This window comes from Sus scrofa, chromosome 3, assembly GCF_000003025.6.
Source record: "Sus scrofa isolate TJ Tabasco breed Duroc chromosome 3, Sscrofa11.1, whole genome shotgun sequence".
Taxonomy (NCBI): Eukaryota; Metazoa; Chordata; class Mammalia; order Artiodactyla; family Suidae; genus Sus; species Sus scrofa.
The window spans coordinates 8670187-8691227 of record NC_010445.4 but is presented as its reverse complement, the minus strand read 5'-3'; the positions used below and the strand labels follow the sequence as shown (position 1 = coordinate 8691227).

The window sequence follows — 21041 nt, the reverse complement described above, 5'->3', positions numbered from 1 at the left end:
CATTCAGGCCATGTACCCCCCACCCTGTAAGGTATGGGTGAAGCGCATTCCCCATCAAAAGAGACAGTTCCAGGGATAACCCAGAGAAGCTGAAAACGAAGGGAGACTGGGCTCGGCTCGGGAGGGGAGGAGGGAATTCCCAGCCCTGACCTGGTCTGCCTGGCTCCAGCCAAGCCGGCTGTTTCCTGCCCTCCGTGACCCCCCACCCCGGAGCAGGACCCAGGCAGGGCTATGAGGAAGGGCAGGGGTGTGGGGAGCACTACTTGCGGCAGCAAGATAAGTGCGCTGGGACAAGAGGTCATTGCAGGCCTGGCCGTTCTCTGTGGATTAGAGGGGCTTGGCAGCCCCCCAGATATCAGGGACTCCTCTTTCCCTCTCTCTAGGCGCCTCAGCTCCTCTAGTCTCGGTCCGCTTAAATACCTTCGGAGTCTAAGCTCTTTCCTTCCAGCTTTTCCACTGACGGACTTTTTGCAGCACCATCTCCCACGCTATAGGTGCTCCAAGGTACAAAGGGGTAGGTGGGAGGAGCGCTGCTTTCCTGGACCCTCCCCTCTAACTGATGAGATGGGGGGCGGGAGGGTGACGGGGAGGAAGGGCCCTCCCAGCCAGGCCTAGGGCCCTCAGGAGCCAGACAGGAAACAGCCTCAGGAAAGACAGACAGCAGCAGCCCCGGCCGAACCTCAGGGGTCAGGGCTGCGGGTGTCCCGGAGCCCTCCGAAACGCGGCAGTGAGTGAGGACCATGATTTGGGAATCCATCCCGACCACTCACTCTGTCGGACCCAACTACCTTTTATTTTCCGATGCTGCCTCGGCTTTTCATACCCCTCCCCATCGCAACCCAGGTGCCCTTCTTCCTCCGCACGCTTTTCAGCACTAGGTTGCGAGTACAGCAGATCCCCAATACTTAATGTTTGTTGAATGATTCTGTGAACTTCGCTCTAGGGTTATCTAAGCTGAGATCACTGCCTTGGGCAGTGGGCCACCCTTCACCCTCAAAAGCTTCCCCCTAAACCGGTCCCCCAGCGCCAACGAGAGAGCGGTGGGCGCATCTAGAAGATTCCAAAATCAGTAGGAAGATCGGATGGGGCTTCGAGTGTGGGGACCTCCATGCTGCTGGGTGTGTTTCTCCGCTCCCCGGTGTCTGCCAGGCTCAGATCTGCCCCGGGGGTCGCCGGGCTCCCGCCCGGACACGCGCGGTCTGGGCCAGGGCGCACGGCCGCGATGCAGGTCTGGGCGGTCCCCGGGCTCCGCGCCCGCCGCCCCTCCCCCTGCTCCAAACTTTCTCCCAACTTCCCGACCTGCTCCGCTCAGCGCCCCGCTCTGCTTCCCTCATGAATTATTCAGCAGCGCCCGCTCCAATCAGCGCGCCCCGGCCCCCTCGCCGAGCCCGGGCTTTCGGGGGGGGGGTTCCCCCGCCCCCCAAGCGCCCCTCCCTCCCCAGCCAGGCGCCGCCCGGCCGAGTCCCAGCCCGGCCCAGCCCCAGCCCGCCCGGCCCCGCGCTGCAGTCTCCCTCCCTCCCGCTCCCGGCCCTGCCCCGACTCCCACCCTCCCAGCCGGCGCGGAGCGTACTCAGCCCGGTCGCGCGAGCAGCACCACTCCAGGGAGTGGGGGGAGACCGCGAACGGCCAGCCCACCCCTAGCCAGCCAGGGCGGGACCCCGAAGCCCCGGGGGGACCTCGACTCCAGCCACGTCTCGCTCTGCTCTCGCCCGACGCAGCCGCTGCCAGGACGCCCCCAGCCCACCGGTCTGCGCGCGCGGCGGGGACGCAGGGCCACACCTGGGCGCCAACACCCGGTGCCCGGTGCGGCCACATGGGCCCGCGCTGAGGGCCCCGACCGAGTCCCGCGCGGGTAGTCGGCGTCCACCCGCTCAGGGAGGGGTTCAGACCTGGGGGGGCTAGCGCCCCCCAAACTCGGATCGGATCCAACCGGAGAGAGGCGGCGCCATGGAGCTCCGGGCTCTGCTTTGCTGGGCTTCGCTTGCAGCCGCTTTAGAAGGTGAGTTTTCCTGGGGGCGCCCCGCCACTTCGGGGGTCCCCGAAGATAGGCCTCGGAGTGTAGGGGCCGACCTCTGTCTTCCCCTAACCCGACACCCCAACCCTGAACACTCCAGACCAATAGTGCTGGCTCGGGAGGGGGGCGGGGAGGAGGCGGCCCAGCGGGGAGTGGAGTTTTCTTTTGTTTGGGAAAGCGATGGAGTCGAGCTCCGTCCCGGGACGCGGACCTGCCCCGGTCCCGGCTCCTCAAGCTCTTACTCTGGCCTCCAAACACCCTGCCAGCCTTTCCTTTTCTCCGTACAACGATCTTCAAAACTCTTTCCAAAATTTCTGTCCCTCTTCCCACCTCCGCCAAACATGAGGAAACGTTCCTGGAGGCACCACGGCAGACAAGGCAGAACTTTGTGCTCGGCCGTAAAACTACCGCGGCCCCCATTCCTCAGCCTTCACACCTTGATCCTACACTTCCACACACCTCGGGCCGGACGGCCCCCTTCTGCACTCACTCCAAACTTGCGAATCCCTCCCAAAGCCACAGCCCCTGCTGCAGGAAGGCCCCCTCCCTGGTTTCTCCAGGCTGCACCCCAGCCCTTTAAATGCTGTCTAGACCCCAGCCCTGTTCCAGACCCACCAGAGTCCTTTCCTCTAACCCTATTGGCTGGTAAAAACTGACCTACACGACCCTCTTGTCACCAGAACTCAGCCTAACTATCACCTCCTAGTCTCTTTACATTTCTATTTTTTCTGCATTTCCCCCCCCCCACATGTTACTTTATTCATGAGTCTTTGCCCTCCCCTCAACCCCTAGAAGGGGAGCAGAGAGCCCCATAAACCCTCCTCCCATAGCCCTAATCTCCTTTCAGTGAGCTGCCTCCTTCCCCTCCTTCACTGCCTGGAATCAAAGGGGTCTCTGGGGAGTGGGCCATGGGGCGGGGGCTTCTGAGGAGGAGGAATGAAAAGCAATTAGGAACCCCTCTCCCCCAGGCTGGGCAGCGCTGCTCTGGGCTGGGGATCAAAGGCTGGGTGTGAGGGGAGAGGGGAGACTTGCTGGGCTCAGAGAAAGAAGTGGAAAGAACTGTGGGAGAGAGAGGAGGAGGGAAGGTAAAGCGGGAAGCGAACTGGCCAGGATGGATGGGTGGGTGAGAGAGAGAAAGACGCAAAGAGGATCAGGGAGTCACTTTTAATTCCTATTCCCCGAGTGCTTTCCGAGCCCCGGGCCCGTGCTAAGCGCTTTATGTTTTCATGGTTCCAACAACCCTCTGGGTGGGAGGTATTGTTGCTCCCATTTTACAGATGAGAAGACTGAGACTTTCCATTTATCCACGGCTCTGTGCCCCAGTGAAAGTGACAGATGGGAGACAGAAAACAGAGGAGAGTGACAGTCAGAAAGAGGAATGGAGATGGGCAGAGAGTGAGGTAGAGAGAGAGAGATGTGAGGCCAGAGAAGTGACAGGTCAAAGAGCGGGAGGCGGGCAAGACAGAGAGGATGAGAGAAAGTGAGCGGCCCGGAGCGCCCAGGACAGCCTGAAACAGAGACAGTGTGTAAATTGGAGACAGGAAAACACTATCCAGTCTGGAACAATGGAGGGTGGAGACGGCAGCCTCTATCCACCCCCTTCCCAGAACCCCAGCATCCTGTCCCCAGCGTGCTGGGCTGTCCCTGCCACCCATGTGGGCAGAGGCCTCACCTCTGGCTGGCCGGGGTCCTCTTGACCCCTGCCCTCAGGGGACTTCACCTGGTCCCTGGGAGGAGGCTGCCCCACCCAGTTGCCTTCCTTTCTTTCCTGTAGCCCCTGCGGGGGAGGAGGGAACAGGTCCCAGGTGTGCTGCTGGCTGCCCTGGGGACCCCTCTCTCGGCTCCTTCCAGAACACGTCTGCAGCCCCCCCCCCACATCGTCCTGGCCTCTGGGGGGATTCCCCTACCCTCCCTCCACCCTCCTCTGCCCGGGGCTGTGCAGTTTCTCCTAATCCCCCCCTTCCGAAGGAGCCCCGCCCCTCCCCCGACAGCCCTCCCCCGACGCCTGAGCCAAGCCAGGTGTGCTCACCCCCCTCCGTACACACACCCCCCTAAAATCTCCTCCCCTTTTTCTTCCCGTAACCAAATCCAGATGTGAGGCCTCTGCAGGCGGGGGCCAAGGGTGGGAACCCAAGCGTCCTGGCCTCCAGCACTTCCTCCTCTGAGGGCAGTTAGCCGGTGGAGAGGGGGAGGGAGTCAGGGCTGGGCTTCCAGAGCTCAGTACCACGCGGGAGGAGCTGAAGGGCTGGAGTGTTGGGTCCGAAGGTGGGGTGGCGATTGGGAAGAGGAGTAGATTGGATTGGGAGACAGCAATTTTGGATTTGGGGAAGGGACGGCAGAGGCTGAGGCAGGCCCTAGTGGGAGGGGTGTCCCATGCCAGCGGTCAGGGTCAGATCTGGCCTTTAGTTCAGCCCTTCCTGAGCTTTTTCCCCCTTTTTCCCCCTTTCAGCATTTCTGTCTCCCCTTCTCCTCCAGGGCACTGGGGTTTACAGAGGCCTAGATCGGGGAGTCCTGAGGGTCAGCTCTGTGCCTGCCAGCTGTTAGGGGTGGGGCTGGCACTCAGAAAAGAGGCTAGAGATCTGGGGGAGGAGGGGGCAGAAAGCAGAGCTGGCTCCCCTCCTCCGCCTGTCTGTCTGTCTGAGTCTTCCAGACTGCTCCAGTGGGGCCAAGCTCAGGGGACCCACCTGTCTCAGCTCCCAAGCATCTGGTCTTTTTGGTGTCTCCCTGCCCGTGCTGACCAACTTGTCTGTCTGTCTCTCTGTCTTAGAGACCCTATTGAACACAAAATTGGAAACTGCCGATTTGAAGTGGGTGACATTTCCTCAGGTGGAGGGGCAGGTAAGATCCAGGGCCTGGGGGGGAAACTGAGGGAGGGGGCCCTCTGTGCTCCTGCTTTCCAGCAACCCCCCCACAATGCCCATCGCAGAAGCCGGGGCAGGTGTCCTCTGAGTTCTTGCTTTCCAGGGGTCCCCCCGCCCCTCCCTGCTTTATGGCAAACACCCTCGCACTGACCTTCGCCCACCGGCTCAGCAGTCACCGGGGCTGATGCCCTTCTCCCCACAGTGGGAGGAGCTGAGTGGCCTGGATGAGGAGCAGCACAGCGTTCGGACCTACGAGGTGTGTGACGTGCAGCGGGCCCCAGGCCAGGCGCACTGGCTGCGCACCGGCTGGGTGCCCCGGCGAGGGGCCGTCCACGTGTATGCCACGCTGCGCTTCACCATGCTGGAGTGCCTCTCCCTGCCGCGGGCTGGCCGCTCCTGCAAGGAGACCTTCACCGTCTTCTACTTTGAGAGTGACGCGGACACGGCCACAGCCCACACTCCAGCCTGGATGGAGAACCCCTACATCAAGGTACCCAGGCGCCCCAGGGCTGGGTGGAGCGTCAGGGCGGGGCCCCGGGCAGGCCTGTGGTCTAGAAGCAGCGGGACCTGGAAGCAGGAGGCCCAGGTCTGAGGAGGGACGAGCATGGTCTGCTGGGTGGAAAGGCTGTTCTCCACTGCGCGGGCCCCCCTCCATGTCCCAGTTCTCCCAGCACACCTTGCTCGCCCCTTCACGGCCCCTGGTCTGGTCTTTGCGCCAGCTGACACCTCGCCCTGGAATGCCTTCTTTCCACCTCTCCCACCCAGCTCCTACTTGTCTTGTAAGTTCCAGGGCTGAGGTCCCCCCCGGGGACACCTTTGCAGGTGCACCCTGCTCGGGGGTCCTGCCCGCCGCAGCGTTCTTCAGATATTTAACTTAACGGTGTATCCTTCGTTTCTGTTTCCTGGGCACAGAGTCCAGGGCCTGTCATAGAGTAGGTGTTGATATGCGTCTGTAGGTTGGGTGAATGCACGGAGAGGGGGTGCAGGACGGAAGCCGGACACATCGTAGGAGCCCCGCGAGTGTTAATGGACCATGTTGGGGCCTGCAGGAAAGAAAGTGCATATTGGGAAAGGTGGAGAGAAGGTTCTCAAACAGGAGCCAGGCAGGTCAGGGAGAGGGTGAGCTGGGAAGAAGACAGCCCAGCGGGGTCCTTGGGGAGTGGAGGATAGCAGCCGTGAGTCTCTTGTCTGACCTGGCAGGTGGACACAGTGGCTGCGGAGCACCTGACCCGGAAGCGTCCCGGGGCCGAGGCCACCGGCAAGGTCAATGTCAAGACGCTGCGTCTGGGCCCGCTCACCAAGGCCGGTTTCTACCTGGCCTTCCAGGACCAGGGTGCCTGCATGGCCCTGCTGTCCCTGCACCTCTTCTACAAGAAGTGCGCCCAGCTGACTGTGAACCTGACCCACTTCCCGGAGACGGTGCCTCGTGAGCTTGTGGTGCCTGTGGCAGGGAGCTGCGTGGCGGATGCCATGCCTGGCTCTGGCCCGAGCCCCAGCCTCTACTGCCGGGAGGATGGCCAGTGGGCCGAGCAGCCGGTCACGGGCTGCAGCTGTGCTCCAGGGTTCGAGGCTGCCGAGGGGAATACCAGGTGCCGAGGTGAGGGCTGATCCACTTTTTCAGTTTCTGTTTGGAACATTCGTTGCTCTCCTGGGGGCTCACACTCTGGAGGGTGTGTTTTCAGGGCCCCCAGCACACAGCACAGTTCTGAGCTCTCCCTCACTTCCACCCTCCTCCTCCTCCTCCTAACGAGGGCCCAGTTCCTTTCTGGCCATGAGAGGTTGTCCTGGGATGCGGGCCTGTCCTCAGGGCTGGGGGACCTTGTTGGACTTAGAGAACAAAGTCATCGTGGTGTCCTTTAATTTACTGATACTGAAATCTCACTTAGCTTTTTCTCCAGAGCAGGGATTCTTTTTCTTTTTCTTTTTTTTTTTTGGTCTTTTTGCCTTTTCTAGGGCCTCTCCTGCGGCATATGGAGGTTCCCGGGCTAGGGGTTGAAATGCAGCTGTAGCCGCCGGCCTACCACAGCCTACCAAGCCATATCTGAGACCTACACCACAGCTCATGGCAACGCCAGATCCTTAGCCCACTGAGCAAGGCCAGGGATCGAACCCGCAACCTCATGGTTCCTAGTCAGATTCGTTAACCACTGAGCCACAACGGGAACTCCCAGAGCAGGGATTCTTAACCTGGGTTTTGTAGGTAGAATATAGGAGATCTGTGAACTTTGGTGGAGGGAAGAAAAATAGCTTTTTCTTCTCTCTTTTTTTTTTTTTTTGTCTTTTGTCTTGTTGTTGTTGCTATTTCTTGGGCCGCTCCCGCGGCATATGGAGGTTCCCAGGCTAGGGGTTGAATCAGAGCTGTAGCCACCGGCCTACGCCAGAGCCACAGCAACGCGGGATCCGAGCCGCGTCTGCAACCTACACCACAGCTCACGGCAACGCCGGATCGTTAACCCACTGAGCAAGGGCAGGGACCGAACCCGCAACCTCATGGTTCCTAGTCGGATTTGTTAACCACTGCGCCAGCCCACTGAGCGGCTTTTTCTTCTCATTCAGGCTCACCTGAAATCAGCCACTCCTTTTACGGACTGTCAGCCACAGCCCAGCCGTGGGAGCGGGAGCAGGTCCTGAGACTTGGGCTCCATTCAAATCCTGGGTGTTTTCACAGCCCGTTAGAGATGATGCAAGAATGTCAAAATGCTGGGTTGGCTCATCGTGATTTCAGTGTTCCATTGGCCGTTAGCCCTACTGCTGTATCTTGTTAATAGAGAAACACGCACATTGCTCTGCTGCGAACTTTTCTTCCCGTTTTGATCATTGTATTTTCACTTCTTTGGTTTTCTTGGTAATCTGAAAAAACAGATTACGGTGTGCAATTTAAGTTCACGGTTCTGAGTGGAGGTCTGGGTTTCACCATGCTGCCTTGGGGGCAGGGGTACATGTCAGGGTTCAGATCCCTGCTCTGGAAGAAGGTCCTCCCTTTTAGAGGCCAGGTTTCTGAGCTCCTCCTCCCTTCTCCCCCTTTGCACTTTGTGCAACTTTATTTTCTTGGCAGCACCCATGGCATGCAGAAGTTCCAGGGCCAGGGATCAAACCCATGCCACAGCTGTAACCAGAGCCATAGCAGTGACAATGCCAGATTTTTTTTTTTTTCAAAGGGCTGCACCCAAAGCATATGGAAGTTCCCAGGCTAGGGGTCGAATCGGAGCTGCAGCTGCCAGCTACAGCCACAGCAACGTGGGATCTGAGCCACGTCTGTGACTTACACCACAGCTCACGGCAACACCAGATCCTTACTTTACTGAGTGAGGCCAGGGATCAAACTGATGTCCTTATGGATACTAGTCGGGTTCGTTACCTCTGAGCCACCACGGAAACTCCCAATGTCAGATCCGTAAGCTACTGAGCCACAGGGAACTCCCCATGCAACTTTAATAGCTGCTGCTGAACGTCTTTAATGTGAGTTTCTGATGGACACTTTCTCTCTTTCAGCCTGTGGTCAGGGCACCTTCAAGTCTCAGTCCGGAGAGGGGTCCTGCCAGACATGCCCAGCCAACAGCCAATCCAACACCATCGGCTCGTCTGTCTGCCAGTGCCGCATTGGCTATTTCCGGGCCCGCACGGACTCCCGGGGTGCACCCTGTACCAGTAAGTGGCCAGTGTCCCCTGGGGTGGGACCCACCCCAGCGCCATCCTCCACGCCTTCTTCCTCTTGACCCTGGCCTGGTGCCCGGCCAAGACAATGGCAGTGTGGCTGGCTGGCTGTCTGTCCCACTGCCCGTCTCCTGCCCATCTGCTCAGCCTCTGCCTGATGCCCTGGTCTCTCACAGCCCCACCATCCGCTCCGAGAAGTGTGGTATCCCGCCTGAACGGCTCCTCCCTGCGCCTGGAGTGGAGCGCCCCCCTCGAGTCGGGCGGCAGAGAGGACCTCACCTACGCGCTCCGCTGCCGGGAGTGCCGGCCTGGGGGTTCCTGCATGCCCTGTGGGGGAGACCTGACCTTCGACCCTGGCCCCCGGGACCTGGTGGAGCCCTGGGTGGCAATTCGTGGGCTGCGTCCTGACTTCACCTACACCTTCGAGGTCACTGCCTTGAACGGGGTGTCCTCCTTAGCCAGCGGGCCAGTCCCATTTGAGGCTGTGAATGTCACCACCGACCGAGAGGGTAAGACTGGGGGCTGGGAGCTGCCTGTGCTTGGTTGGGAGAGATGCTCGTGGGAAAGGCCAGCAAGGGTTGTGGACAGTCTAAAGGCCTGAAAGGAAAAAGGCAGCAGCTGGGAGTGGGGACCCGAGGAATTACAGTGGCTCAAGGCCTTTGGGACGAGAGGCAGAAAGAGAGTTTAAAAGATGCAGGAGTTCCTGCTATGGCACAGTGGGATTGGTGGCATCTTGGGAGTGCTGGGATGCAGCTGTGGCTTAGGTCACACCTGTGGCTTGGATCTGATCCTTGGCCTGGGAACTCCAAATGCTACAGGGCGGTCACCAAATAAAACAACAACAACAAAGATGCAAAGGTGGACTGCAGAGTTGAGGACAGGGCAGGGAGAGCCAGAGGGCAGTCCCTTAACAGCTGGAAGACTGAGACAAGTGTGACCAGCAGAGGAAGAGCTGGGAAAAATGAGGGACAGACCTGCCATGCTCAAGGGCCCCACCGTGTCTATCTTTTGCAGTGCCGCCCCCAGTGTCTGACATCAGGGTGACTCGGTCATCCCCCAGCAGCTTGAGCCTGGCATGGACTGTCCCTCGGGCACCCAGCGGGGCCGTGCTGGACTACGAGGTCAAGTACCATGAGAAGGTAAGACCAGGCCCTGCCCCAGGGTTAGGGGCTGGCAGTGGGACCCCCTCCAGGGCGGGACACCCGAATTGCAGGCATCTGCCACATCCTAGCTATGTGTCCTTGTGTCAGTGGCCTCTCTCAGTTCAATATCTTCATTGTAACATACTTACGGTAGTGGAACCTACCCTACGGAATTGCTGTGAGGATTAAGTGATACGATTAATGTGAAACTATGGCACAGTGCATACACAAGTGAGCACAAAGGCCTCACCTGCCTCTCAATAGGACGGAGATGCTGGTGACGGAGGCTCAGGACACGGGGAGGTGGAAAGAGCAGTGGGATCTAGGGCCTCTGGCTTACGGTCGGACCCCTCTCCTCCCGAACAGGGCGCAGAGGGTCCTAGCAGCGTGCGGTTCCTCAAGACGTCGGAGAACCGGGCAGAGCTGCGGGGACTGAAGCGGGGAGCCAGCTACCTGGTCCAGGTGCGGGCACGCTCTGAGGCTGGCTACGGGCCCTTTGGCCAGGAGCATCACAGCCAGACCCAGCTGGACGGTGAGCCTGGGGCACTGGGCCTGGGGAGATTGGCTGTCCCACCCTAGGCGGGAGGCCTTGGCTCTGCCCTCAGGACACCGAGTCACCTCCCCATGCTTCGCTCTCAAGCACTAGGCATTTTGGCCTGGTGACAGGTTGTAGAAACCAAAACCAACAGCTGGGTGTGAAGACCAGCTCAGCGGCTTTCCAGCTATGTGACCTTTCGCAAAAACTTGACCCCCGAGGCCCGGCTCTGTCATCCAAAAAATGGAAATATGAGGCCTGTCTCACAGGGCTCCAAGAATTAAATGAGGTGACACCTTGTTAGTTTTCATATGCCGGCCCAATGGTTTTCTAAACCCTTTACTTTTTTTTTAATGGTTTTATTGAGATGTATTTATATACCATGATTCGCCCATTTAAAATGTATAATTCATTGGCTTTTAGTATATTCACAGAGTTGTGCAACATTTCAGCACCCCCTCAAAAAAAAAACACTTACAACCCTTCCGTCCGTCCCCCCCCCCCGCCAGCCCCTGGCAAACTCTAATCTACTTTCTGTCTCTATAGATTTGCCTATTCTGGATGTTTCCTTTTATTTAAAAAAAATTTTTTTTTTTTCCTTTTTGCTACCTCAGCTACAGCATATGGAAGTTCCCAGGTTAGGGGGCAGGTCGGAGCTGCAGCTGCCGGTTTATACCACAGCTGCAGCAATGCTGGATCCTTCACCCACTGAGTGAGGCCAGGGATCGAACCTGCATCCTCACAGACACGATGTCGGGTTCTTAACTTGCTGAGCCACAACAGGAACTTGTAGATATTTCATACAAATGCAGCCCTACAACACATAGTCTTTTGTGACTGGCTTCCTCCTTCGCATGGCAGAATGTTTTCAGGGTTCATCAGGGTCTTAGGATGTATCAGGACTAAATTCCTTCTCCTGGCCAAAAAATACTCCATTGTATGGCTAGCACTTTTTTTTTTTTTTTGGTCTTTTTTCTAGGGCTGCTTCCCACAGCATATGGAGGTTCCCAGGCTAGGGGTCTGATCAGAGCTGTAGCCGCCGGCCTGTGCCAGAGCCACAGCAACGCAGGATCTGAGCCACGTCTACAACCTACACCACAGCTCACAGCAACGCTGGATCCTTAACTTACTGAGCAAGGCCAGGGATTGAACCCGCAACTGTCATGGTTCCTAGTCGGATTCGTTCACCACCGTGCCACAACGGGAACTCCCGGCTAGCACACCTTTTATTTGTCCTTTCATCCTTTGATGGGCATTTGGGTTGTTTCCACTTCTTGGCTATAAACCTTTTCATGTTTAGCCTTTGGACCCTTTCGTTCAAATGGGACTTTGTGTGGTCACCGGTGTTTATACCAGAATAAAATCAAGCCCCCTCTGGCAGTCGTAAGGCTGGGAACCTTCTTCCCTGACCCTGAGGGTCTTGACGGGTCGTCCTGATGGCCAGTTTTTCTCCTCCAGAGCATGAGAGCTGGCGGGAGCAGCTGGCCCTGATTGCAGGCACCGCAGTCGTGGGTGTGGTGCTGGTGCTGGTGGTCATTGTCATTGCCGTTCTCTGTCTCAGGTGAGGCTCCGGGCACCTGGAGGCCCCTGTGAAGCCCCCCCCCCCCAACCCCCCAGCCTCCTGCTGGCGGGCAAGCCTCCCCTCCTCACTTGGAATCCTCTCAGGTCCCGCTCCTCTCTTCCCTCCCTGTCCCTCTGGGAACAGCGGGATGCGTGACTCCGTTTACCTTTTCTTTCCCATCGGCTACAGGAAGCAGAGCAACGGGAGAGAAGCTGAATATTCGGACAAACACGGACAGTATCTCATCGGGCACGGTGGGTAGGCCCGTCCTGAAGGAAGCGGGGCTGGGCCGAGGGCCGTGAGCCAAGACCCCGGGCATCTGAGCGCGCTGGGAGGTACCTCTCGGCTCACAGGCCCGCGTCATTCCTCAGGTACTAAGGTCTACATTGACCCCTTCACTTACGAAGACCCGAACGAGGCTGTGAGGGAATTTGCGAAAGAGATCGACGTCTCCTACGTCAAGATTGAAGAGGTGATTGGCGCAGGTTAGTGGAAAACACCTGGATGCCCGGGCGGCGGGGGGGCCGGCAGCCCCGGCCCCGGGCGGAGGAGCGCTGACCCTCGGTCCTTCACCAAGGCGAGTTCGGGGAGGTGTGCCGGGGGCGCCTCAAGGCCCCCGGGAAGAAGGAGAGCTGCGTGGCCATCAAGACCCTGAAGGGCGGCTACACGGAGCGGCAGCGGCGGGAGTTCCTGAGTGAGGCCTCCATCATGGGCCAGTTTGAGCACCCCAACATCATCCGCCTGGAGGGCGTGGTCACCAACAGCGTGCCCGTCATGATCCTCACGGAGTTCATGGAGAACGGCGCCCTGGACTCCTTCCTGCGGGTGAGCGCCCCCTTTGCCCCGACCCCGGTGCCCCACAGCCACCCTGCACTCCCCCGGGGCAGCCCACGTTGCTCAGAGCCCAGGACAGGCGGGGCAGGGGTGGTCCCACGTCCCGGCCCCTCTGCCCTTCCTTCTCCCCCAGGGAAGGTTGGGTTCTGGGACTGGCCTCCCCGCGGAGCCAGCTGACCCCGGGATATGGAGGGGGCTGTCCTTCATCCCCGTGACAAGTATTTACCGAGTGCATCCTTGTGCGCCAGCCACTGTCCTCAGCCTCAGGAACAGGGCCGTGAACCTCTCTGCTCTGGGCGAGCTGCCCGTGTCATGGGGGAGACTGAAAATTAACAAGCACAAACGAGCTTTTGTAAAAAGTACACAAAATTTCAGATGTGAACAAAAGTCAAAGCCATCATAGAGAGCACAGAAACGTGTTTGGAGATGAGGGGGAAGAGGGTACCTTTGCTACATTAGCAAAATCTTAGGAAATTTTGTTCTTTTTAAAATTTTACTGTGCATCTTTTATATATATATTTTTAAAAAATAGCAAAATAACAGTATGTTTAACCGAATTATAACAATTCCTTGGTATCACCTGGTGCCCATTTGATATGTACATTTTTCCAGTTGTCCCCCAAGTGTCCCTTACTGCTGGTTTCTCCAAACTAGCATCCAGGTTGAGATCAAGTGGTGCACCTGGTGGTTATTGTTTTGAGGCTCTTTTTTTTTTTTGTCTTTTTAGGGCCTCACCCATGGCACATAGAGGTTCCCAGGCTAGGGGTCCAATTGGAGCTACAGCTGCCGGCCTACACCACAGCCACAGCAACGCCAGATCTGAGCTGCGTCTGCGATCTACACCACAGCTCACGGCAACACCGGATCCTTAACCCACTGAGCGAGTCCAGGGATCGAACCTGCAACCTCATGGTTCCTAGTTGGATTCGTTTCCGCTGCACCACGACAGGAACTCCTGTTTTGGAGGCTTTTGTACATCCAAGACAGTCCCTTGTTGTGGTTCTGAAATGCCGAAGGGCTGGGCCATTTGTCCACTGAAATTTCCTCTTCTAGATTTGTCAGATTCTTCCTCGTGGGGTCATTTAGCTTGTTTCTCTGTGTTTCCTCTAAGAGATGCTGTGTCTTATATTGTGATAAATTCAAAGTCAAACGCCTTTGGCCAGCCTACATCAGAGGGTGCTATGTGTTCACAGGATACTGCATCAGGAGACACAGGCTGTACTGCAGAAATTGATGTGGCATTGTAAATCAGCTATACTTTGACAATAAAAAAAGAGGAGGTCCTGTTGTGGCTCAGCGGTTAGTGAACCCGATTAGTATCCATGAGGATTTGGGTTCAATCCCTGGCCTCGCTCAGCAGGTTAAGGATTCAGCGTTGCTGTGAGCTGTGGTGTAGGTCGCAGATGAGGCTCAGATCCTGCGTTGCTGTGGCTGTGGTGTAGGCTGGCAGCTGCAGCTCCGATTCGACCCCTAGCTTGGGAACCTCCACATGATGTGGGTGCAGCCCTAAAAAAGACAAAAAGACAATAAAATAATAATAAAAGAAGTTATGGCAAAATAAAATACTTAGCAGATAAAGAGTTTTTTTTTTTTTTTTTAAAAAAGAGACAGAGGCTCCCTGGCTCCCACCACAAAGGATGCTGAGGCAGACCCTGGAATAGTGTCATGACAGCCTGACTCTCCCTTGTGGATATAGGAGTCTGTTCCATTGTCCAGCTGCAGGAAAGGGAAGGGAGTCTATTTTAGAAGAGATTTAAAAAAAAAAAAAAAAAAAAAGGCCCAGCAGGGCTAAGGGTGCAGTGTTATCACTGCTGTAGCTTAGGTTGCTGCTGTGGCATAGTTTCAATCCCTGTCCCGGAAACTTTTGCATGCCACGGGCACAGCCGAAAGGATGACATTTGGGAGTTCCCATCCTAGCTCAGTGATAACGAACTCAAACCCTTGAGGACACAGGTTCGATCCCTGGCCTCAATCAGTGGGTTAAGGATCTGGCGTTTCCATAAGCTGTGGTGTAGATAACAGATGCAGCTCAGATCTGGCGTGGCTGTGGCTGTGGTGTAGGCCAGTAGCTGCAGCTCCAAGACCCCTAGCCTGGGAACTTCTGTATGCCACAGTTGCGTCCTAAAAAGAAAAAAGAAAAGAGATGACATTTGGATAGATGAGAGAGCCAGCCAAGAGAAGATAGGGCATGGGGGGTTGAGGGTGCGGGAGGCAGAAAGTAGAAACTCAGAGTGGGCAGGATCCCAGCGTATTCGAGAAGCAAAAAGATTGGGGAAGCTGAACCAGGTCAGCAGAGAAGTGATGGTGGGTCCTGTAGACAGTGGCTGGGCCTCAGTGGCCTTAGAAGTTTGGATTTGATTAGAAGTTGGAAGGATTTCAGCAGAGGAGTGAGAATATTTAAGGCGGTCCCTGTGACGGGTGCTGAGAGTAGGAGCAGAAGCCTGGAGAAACTGGTCCTCATTCAGGCCCTGGGGGCTGTGGTGAGTGTGGAGAAGTGGCTGGATTGGGGATGTTTTGGAGGCAGGGCCACCAGAACTTACTGATGGATTGTAAGTCATGGGTGAGGGGGAGAGAGGAAGTGGTGTTTCCACAAACTGAAATGCAAGGCCTGGCGGGTGCAGGCTTGGAGGATGGATTCAGGATTCCGTTGCTGGCCTGCAGGGTTACCTTGGGTCCCCGGCATGCTAGCTGAACCCAGAGGATGGGCTTAGTTAACCGTCCATGCCTGGTTGGCTTACTGAGTGAGAGCAAGCTCTATAAGGTCAAGGTCAGGTGTTAGACCTTGGTTTTGGTGCTGTGATCACTGACCGACACCCGATTCCTCACTGTGCTCTTATATCCTACCTTCAGCTGGTCCAAGAGCGAGAAATTGCTGCTAGATCAGCACCAATGCTTGCATTTCCAACTGTAGACAGGTGGCCTTAGAGCACACTTGTGACTGTCAGTGCACTTTTGCTATCAAATAAAAAGAACAGGAGTTCCCGTCGTGGCGCAGTGGTTAACGAATCCGACTAGGAACCATGAGGTTGCGGGTTCGGTCCCTGCCCTTGCTCAGTGGGTTAACGATCCGGCGTTGCCGTGAGCTGTGGCAGACGCGGCTCGGATCCTGCGTTGCTGTGGCTCTGGCGTAGGCCGGTGGCTACAGCTCCAATTCAACCCCTAGCCTGGGAACCTCCATATGCCGCGGGAGCGGCCCAAGAAATAGCAACAACAACAACAACAAAAAGACAAAAGACAAAAAAAAAAAAAAAATGAACATATATGGAGTTTCCTGGTGGCCTAGTGGGCTAAAGATCCAGCGCTGTCATTGCTGTGATGTGGGTTTGATCCCTGGCCTGGGAACTCCGGCATGCTGTGGGCACAGCCAAAATAACAGATTAAATCAAAGGCATTTGTTGACTATTTCCTGAATGTGAAGCACTGTACTAAGTTAAATAGAAGAAAATCTTAAAATGATCTCCTTATCATCTGATTAAGAGAGGCCAATGCGTGTAGTTGACACAGCAGCAGCTACAAGCACTGTCACGATACTGTATGTCGTGGGAGCTGAGAGAACCGAGGGTCAAAGAGAGGAGGAGGGTTTACCTGGGACATTGGCAGGCCTGCCCTACAGGTGGGCGTGAGAAGGTCTGGACGCGACTAGCAGGCGGAAGGAAGCGGGGCCACTGAGGGGAGCTGTCCTCACCACACCCCTCCTTGTCCTTCTCCAGCTGAACGACGGGCAGTTCACCGTCATCCAGCTCGTGGGCATGTTACGGGGCATCGCCTCGGGCATGCGGTACCTCGCGGAGATGAGCTACGTCCACCGAGACCTGGCCGCCCGCAACATCCTGGTCAATAGCAACCTGGTCTGCAAAGTTTCAGACTTTGGCCTCTCCCGATTCTTGGAGGAGAACTCATCTGATCCCACCTACACGAGCTCTCTGGTGAGGCTGGGGGATGGGCATGGGGACTGGGTTCTTAGGTCCAGGTGGGCAGGGTGGGCTGGAAAGGTGGGAGCCTGAGGGACTGACAGCCCTGACCCAGGACAGGATGCAGGAGCAGACCCTGGAGGTGGGGGTGAGGTGTGGTCAGCTTAAGGAACCTGGCTGCCGGGTGTCAAGGAAAAGCACAGAGTTGGGGAGCTGGGTGTTTGAGGCCTAGAAAGAAAGGTGGCCTGAGCGAGGAGGAAAGGCAGAGGTTGGGAGTGAGGGCCTGGGTCCTGTGGGTCTCGCTCAGCTCCCCTTTTCCTCCTCCATCCTTAGGGAGGAAAGATTCCCATCCGATGGACAGCCCCCGAGGCCATTGCCTTCCGGAAGTTCACATCTGCCAGTGATGCCTGGAGCTACGGGATTGTGATGTGGGAAGTCATGTCGTTTGGGGAACGACCATACTGGGACATGAGCAATCAGGACGTAAGTGTCCCACAGTCTTACCAAGCTTTTCTGGAATGCCCTCTCACTTGGTGGCCGTGGGGGGTTCCCAGAGAGCTCAGTATTGCTTTGAGAAATGAGGGCGGCGCAAAGAAGAGCTGATCCCTGTATCCAAGACTTTGACACCATGTGGAAACGGGGATGCGGGCAGGGTTAGGAGGTCACATGGATCATAGCTCAAGAGCTTCGGGGACATTGAGCCACAGCCAGCCTTGGCCCTGGCCAGGAGGACCCCCCCCCTCCAAGATTTGCCATTCCAGGGGAGGGGGTGGTTCTCACACCCATCCCAGCATCTATTAAGGTGCCATTTCCCTGGGATCCTTCGGCAGCCTCGTTTTCCCCAGATGTCCTCACCCAGTGCTTCTACCTGTCATTGCAGGTGATCAATGCCATCGAACAGGACTACCGGTTGCCCCCGCCCCCAGACTGCCCCACCTCCCTGCATCAGCTCATGCTGGACTGTTGGCAGAAAGATCGGAATGCCCGGCCCCGCTTCCCCCAGGTGGTCAGCGCCCTTGACAAGATGATCCGGAACCCTGCCAGCCTCAAAATTGTGGCCAGGGAGAATGGCGGGTGAGGACCTCAGAGAATGGGCCCCCTTTTCTGTACTCTGCTGTCCCCTGAGAACCTTGCTCCCCACCCCCACCCCCAGAAGGTTATGTCCCTTTGGTGATACGTAGGATGGTCCCTGGCCACCTCTCCGAGGCTGGGCCCTCTGTCCCCACCCTGACACAGGCTGGTTCTCAGTGTGTCCTCCCCATGCCGATTGCCAGGGCCTCGCACCCACTCCTGGATCAGCGGCAGCCTCACTACTCAGCTTTTGGCTCTGTGGGCGAATGGCTTCGAGCCATCAAGATGGGAAGATATGAAGAAAGTTTTGCAGCCGCTGGGTTTGGCTCCTTCGAGCTGGTCAGCCAGATCTCCACTGAGTAAGTTGTGGCAAGAGCTGGAGGTGGGGTGGGGTGAAAGCCGAGCCACGTTAGGATGCCTGGGAACCAGAATCAGGCCCATGGGTTCAGCAGGGGCCTCTAAGGTCAACTCCTGGTGCCAACTCTGTTTTCTAGAGCCCCTCCCCACCCAAAGCATAAACAGCTGCAGGGGCTGAGAGCCCCAGGAATCTTCCAGGCCAGCTGTGCCCGCCTCACCCCCTTGCACCATCTCAGACTTGGGCCATCGAGCTCCCGCCTCACAATCTGTATCTATCTTTGTGCATCTATCTACATTCCAAACCCTGCTCTCACATTAACAACGTGTCAACTCTGGATGCTTTCCCACCCATAAAAGGAGAAGGTTGGACTAGGTTTTGGAGATCCTTTCCAGCTTTCAACGTTAAATGGTTTTATGATTCCAACGCCTCCCAGATACTGTTTTTCCCTAGTTGGCCTCTCTCTGGTTCTCCTTTCTGTCTTCCTATTTCTCCCCCAAGGACTCTTCTACCCTAGGTTTGATTAACAGAAAGAGAAGGAGTACAAATCAGACACAGAGGGTCCAGGAGGATCCAGGAGGCCCTCACCCTGGGGGGCCCCACGGGGTCTGGGCCCCTCCTCCCTGACTAGCTCCAGCCCCTTGACCCAGGGTCCCTGACCCGGGTTCTCGCCCTCCATGTCTCACCCCTTGTTCCCTTATCTGTTTCGCAGCTTCAGGATGGGGAATGTGGCAGTTGGTTTTTGTCCCTTTCCTCCCCTTTCTCTCCCCGACCCTGCTCTTCCTTTCTCTCTGGCCATTTTCTTTGGATTTCTCTTCTAAAGCAGTCTGTGCACTCTCTTCCCACAATCTCATTTTATGGGCTTTTCTCTCCTTCTCATTCCTCCTCTTTCCTGATTCTCCACCTTTTCTTAATCCTTATCCAGACCATAGCCCCCCACCTCCGGCTTCTTGGCGGTTCTGGGTACCTAGCCCCACCCACTACTGCAGTTGCGCAGAAGGACTGTGGTTGGCTCCCAAAGCCTGTGGAAACTGCCTGGCAACTGCTGAGGTCCCCAGCAGCCATCCTGATTGGCTGAGGCGAGAATAGGCTTTCTGTAGGAGCCCTGTGGCCTCACCTAGCTATTCATTCATCTGCAGGGACCTTCTCCGCATCGGAGTCACTCTGGCGGGACACCAGAAGAAAATCCTGGCCAGTGTTCAGCACATGAAGTCCCAGGCCAAGCCTGGAGCCCCAGGCGGGTCGGGAGCACCAGCCCCCCAGTACTGACCTGTGCCTCCTCGCCTGCCCCACAGCTCTGGAGCAGCGGGAACCCCCACGTGGGGGACACCGTTCCCCTTTTTCCTGGGGCAGAGTCGGATAGGGACCCAAGAGGCCCCCCATCCTCAAGCCCCACTGGATTGCACTTTGAACCCATGGGGGCAGGGAGCTGGCAATTTGGAGAGACAGGATTTGGCAATTCTGTCCCACCAGCGTGTAGAAATCACATGCCTCCTAGGCGGGGAACCCCAGACCAAGGGTGTGGGAGTCCTGCCCTCAGGACCGGGTGTGACCAGAGGAAAAGAAGGGCCCGGAATCGGCCAGCATGCCTGGGTGGCTGGGCACGATCCCCACAGCCTCCCCCTGATCCCCAACTAGGGCCCCCAGATACCCCTCCTCACCTTGAAAGGGCCATGGCCCTGCAGACCAAAGAGAAGGAGGGGACTAGTCTGTGAGCTCAGGAGCTCAGCTCTGCGGCCGGCAGGAGGTGGGAAGGGACTTCACGACCCAGTGACAAAAACCATTGAACTGGGGTGTTCCAGCCTTGCTGCTGTCTCCACCGAACTCAGTTTTCCCCTGTAAATGCCCCTCCCCCATCGCTGCCTTCATATTGAAGGTTTTTTTTGAGTTTTTTTTGTTCTTGGTCTTTTTTTTTTTTTTTTTTTCGTTTTTGTTTTGTTCTTCCACTGTCCTTGTCATAACTTTTTGTGTTAGAGGGGACCTGTTTCATTATCCCTCCTCTGCTCCAGTCGAAACAGGGACCCATCGTTGTGTCTGTTTCCAGAACAGTGCCTTCCTTGGTCGTGCCACAACCCCAAACTTTTCCTGGCCCCACCAAGTACCCCCAAGCTGTGTCCATGAGGGGATGTGGGGGGGGAAGTGGTGGTGGAAACAGAGACAGACACCGGTGCTTGGAGGGGTTCTTAAATTATATTTAAAACAATTGTTTTGTATAAATAAAAGAAAACGGGAAGTGTCCTGGCCCTGGGGGTGACTGGCAGGAGGAGGGTGGGTGTGGTATGGAGGAGCTTTTGAGCTAGGCTGAGAGGGGTTGGAGGTCTGGAGACAGGGCTGTGGGGGGGCTGGGTGCTTGGTTCCCAGCCCCAGGGTGTGTTTGAGGTGATGGGGTGGGGGCAGTGGGAGATGAGTCATTGGCAGCTGCTTCTAACAGCTCCAGCTGGCTCTGCCAAGAGCCCAGGGCACCTCCGGGGTGGGGCTGCCCTCCCTCCCCTGCCCTGGTTCACTTACCCTGGCAGGGTCTCCATGAGGTTGGAGAGACCTTGAGCTCAGGGCCCCACCCTACAGCCCCCTGAAGGAGGTGAGGGGGGAATCTGCTGGGCTGGAGGTCTAGTCAGATGAGGGAGACAGATGTAGGCCAGATGTTGACAGCTGGGGTTGGTTAGAGGCAATGGGGAGGGGCAGGGGCTGGCATGGAGGACTCGGACCCCCCACGTGTACTCATGTACACACACACACACACACAGATGCTGGGCTGGGTCTGGAGGACAATTGGTTAGAGGCAATGGGGGGGGCAGGGGCTGGCATGGAGGACTCGGACCCCCCACGTGTACTCATGTACACACACACACACACACAGATGCTGGGCTGGGTCTGGAGGACAATTCCCCCTTTCAAGATGCTGCCCAGGCAGGTTCTCCCAGTCTCTTGGGAAGGGAGGGGAAACCACCTGAGAATCCTTCCCCAACTTCTCCCTCTGGAACAGGAAGTTGAGGATGCGGTCCATCCCCCTCACAGTCTTTCTCACCATCTCTGGTTTCCTTCTTTGCTGCCAGCCTGCCCTCCTTCAAGGACACCTGCAGGGGCAGGCCTGGACCAGTTCCCT

General features: G+C 57.0%; 1 protein-coding gene across 1 annotated transcript; it reads left to right on the top strand.

Moving 5' to 3' along the window:
• Window positions 1450–20176, top strand: EPHB4 (EPH receptor B4). The gene is made up of 17 exons (XM_003124371.5): window positions 1450–1999; window positions 4782–4852; window positions 5078–5365; window positions 6076–6472; window positions 8368–8523; window positions 8706–9038; window positions 9544–9668; window positions 10038–10203; window positions 11665–11767; window positions 11957–12021; window positions 12139–12252; window positions 12345–12592; window positions 16312–16527; window positions 16846–16995; window positions 17393–17586; window positions 17787–17942; window positions 19078–20176. The coding sequence occupies exons 1-17, from the start codon at window positions 1948–1950 to the stop codon at window positions 19205–19207; spliced, it is 2964 nt and encodes a 987-aa protein (XP_003124419.1). The 5' UTR covers window positions 1450–1947; the 3' UTR covers window positions 19208–20176.

Bases quoted from the DNA above. Each gene is read 5' to 3' on its own strand.
- EPHB4 (XM_003124371.5), top strand. From the start codon at position 1,948: ATGGAGCTCCGGGCTCTGCTTTGCTGGGCTTCGCTTGCAGCCGCTTTA. The intron at 10,204-11,664 runs GTGAGCCTGGGG...TTTCTCCTCCAG, and splicing joins CAGCCAGACCCAGCTGGACG to AGCATGAGAGCTGGCGGGAG. The intron at 17,943-19,077 runs GTAAGTTGTGGC...ATTCATCTGCAG, and splicing joins GTCAGCCAGATCTCCACTGA to GGACCTTCTCCGCATCGGAG.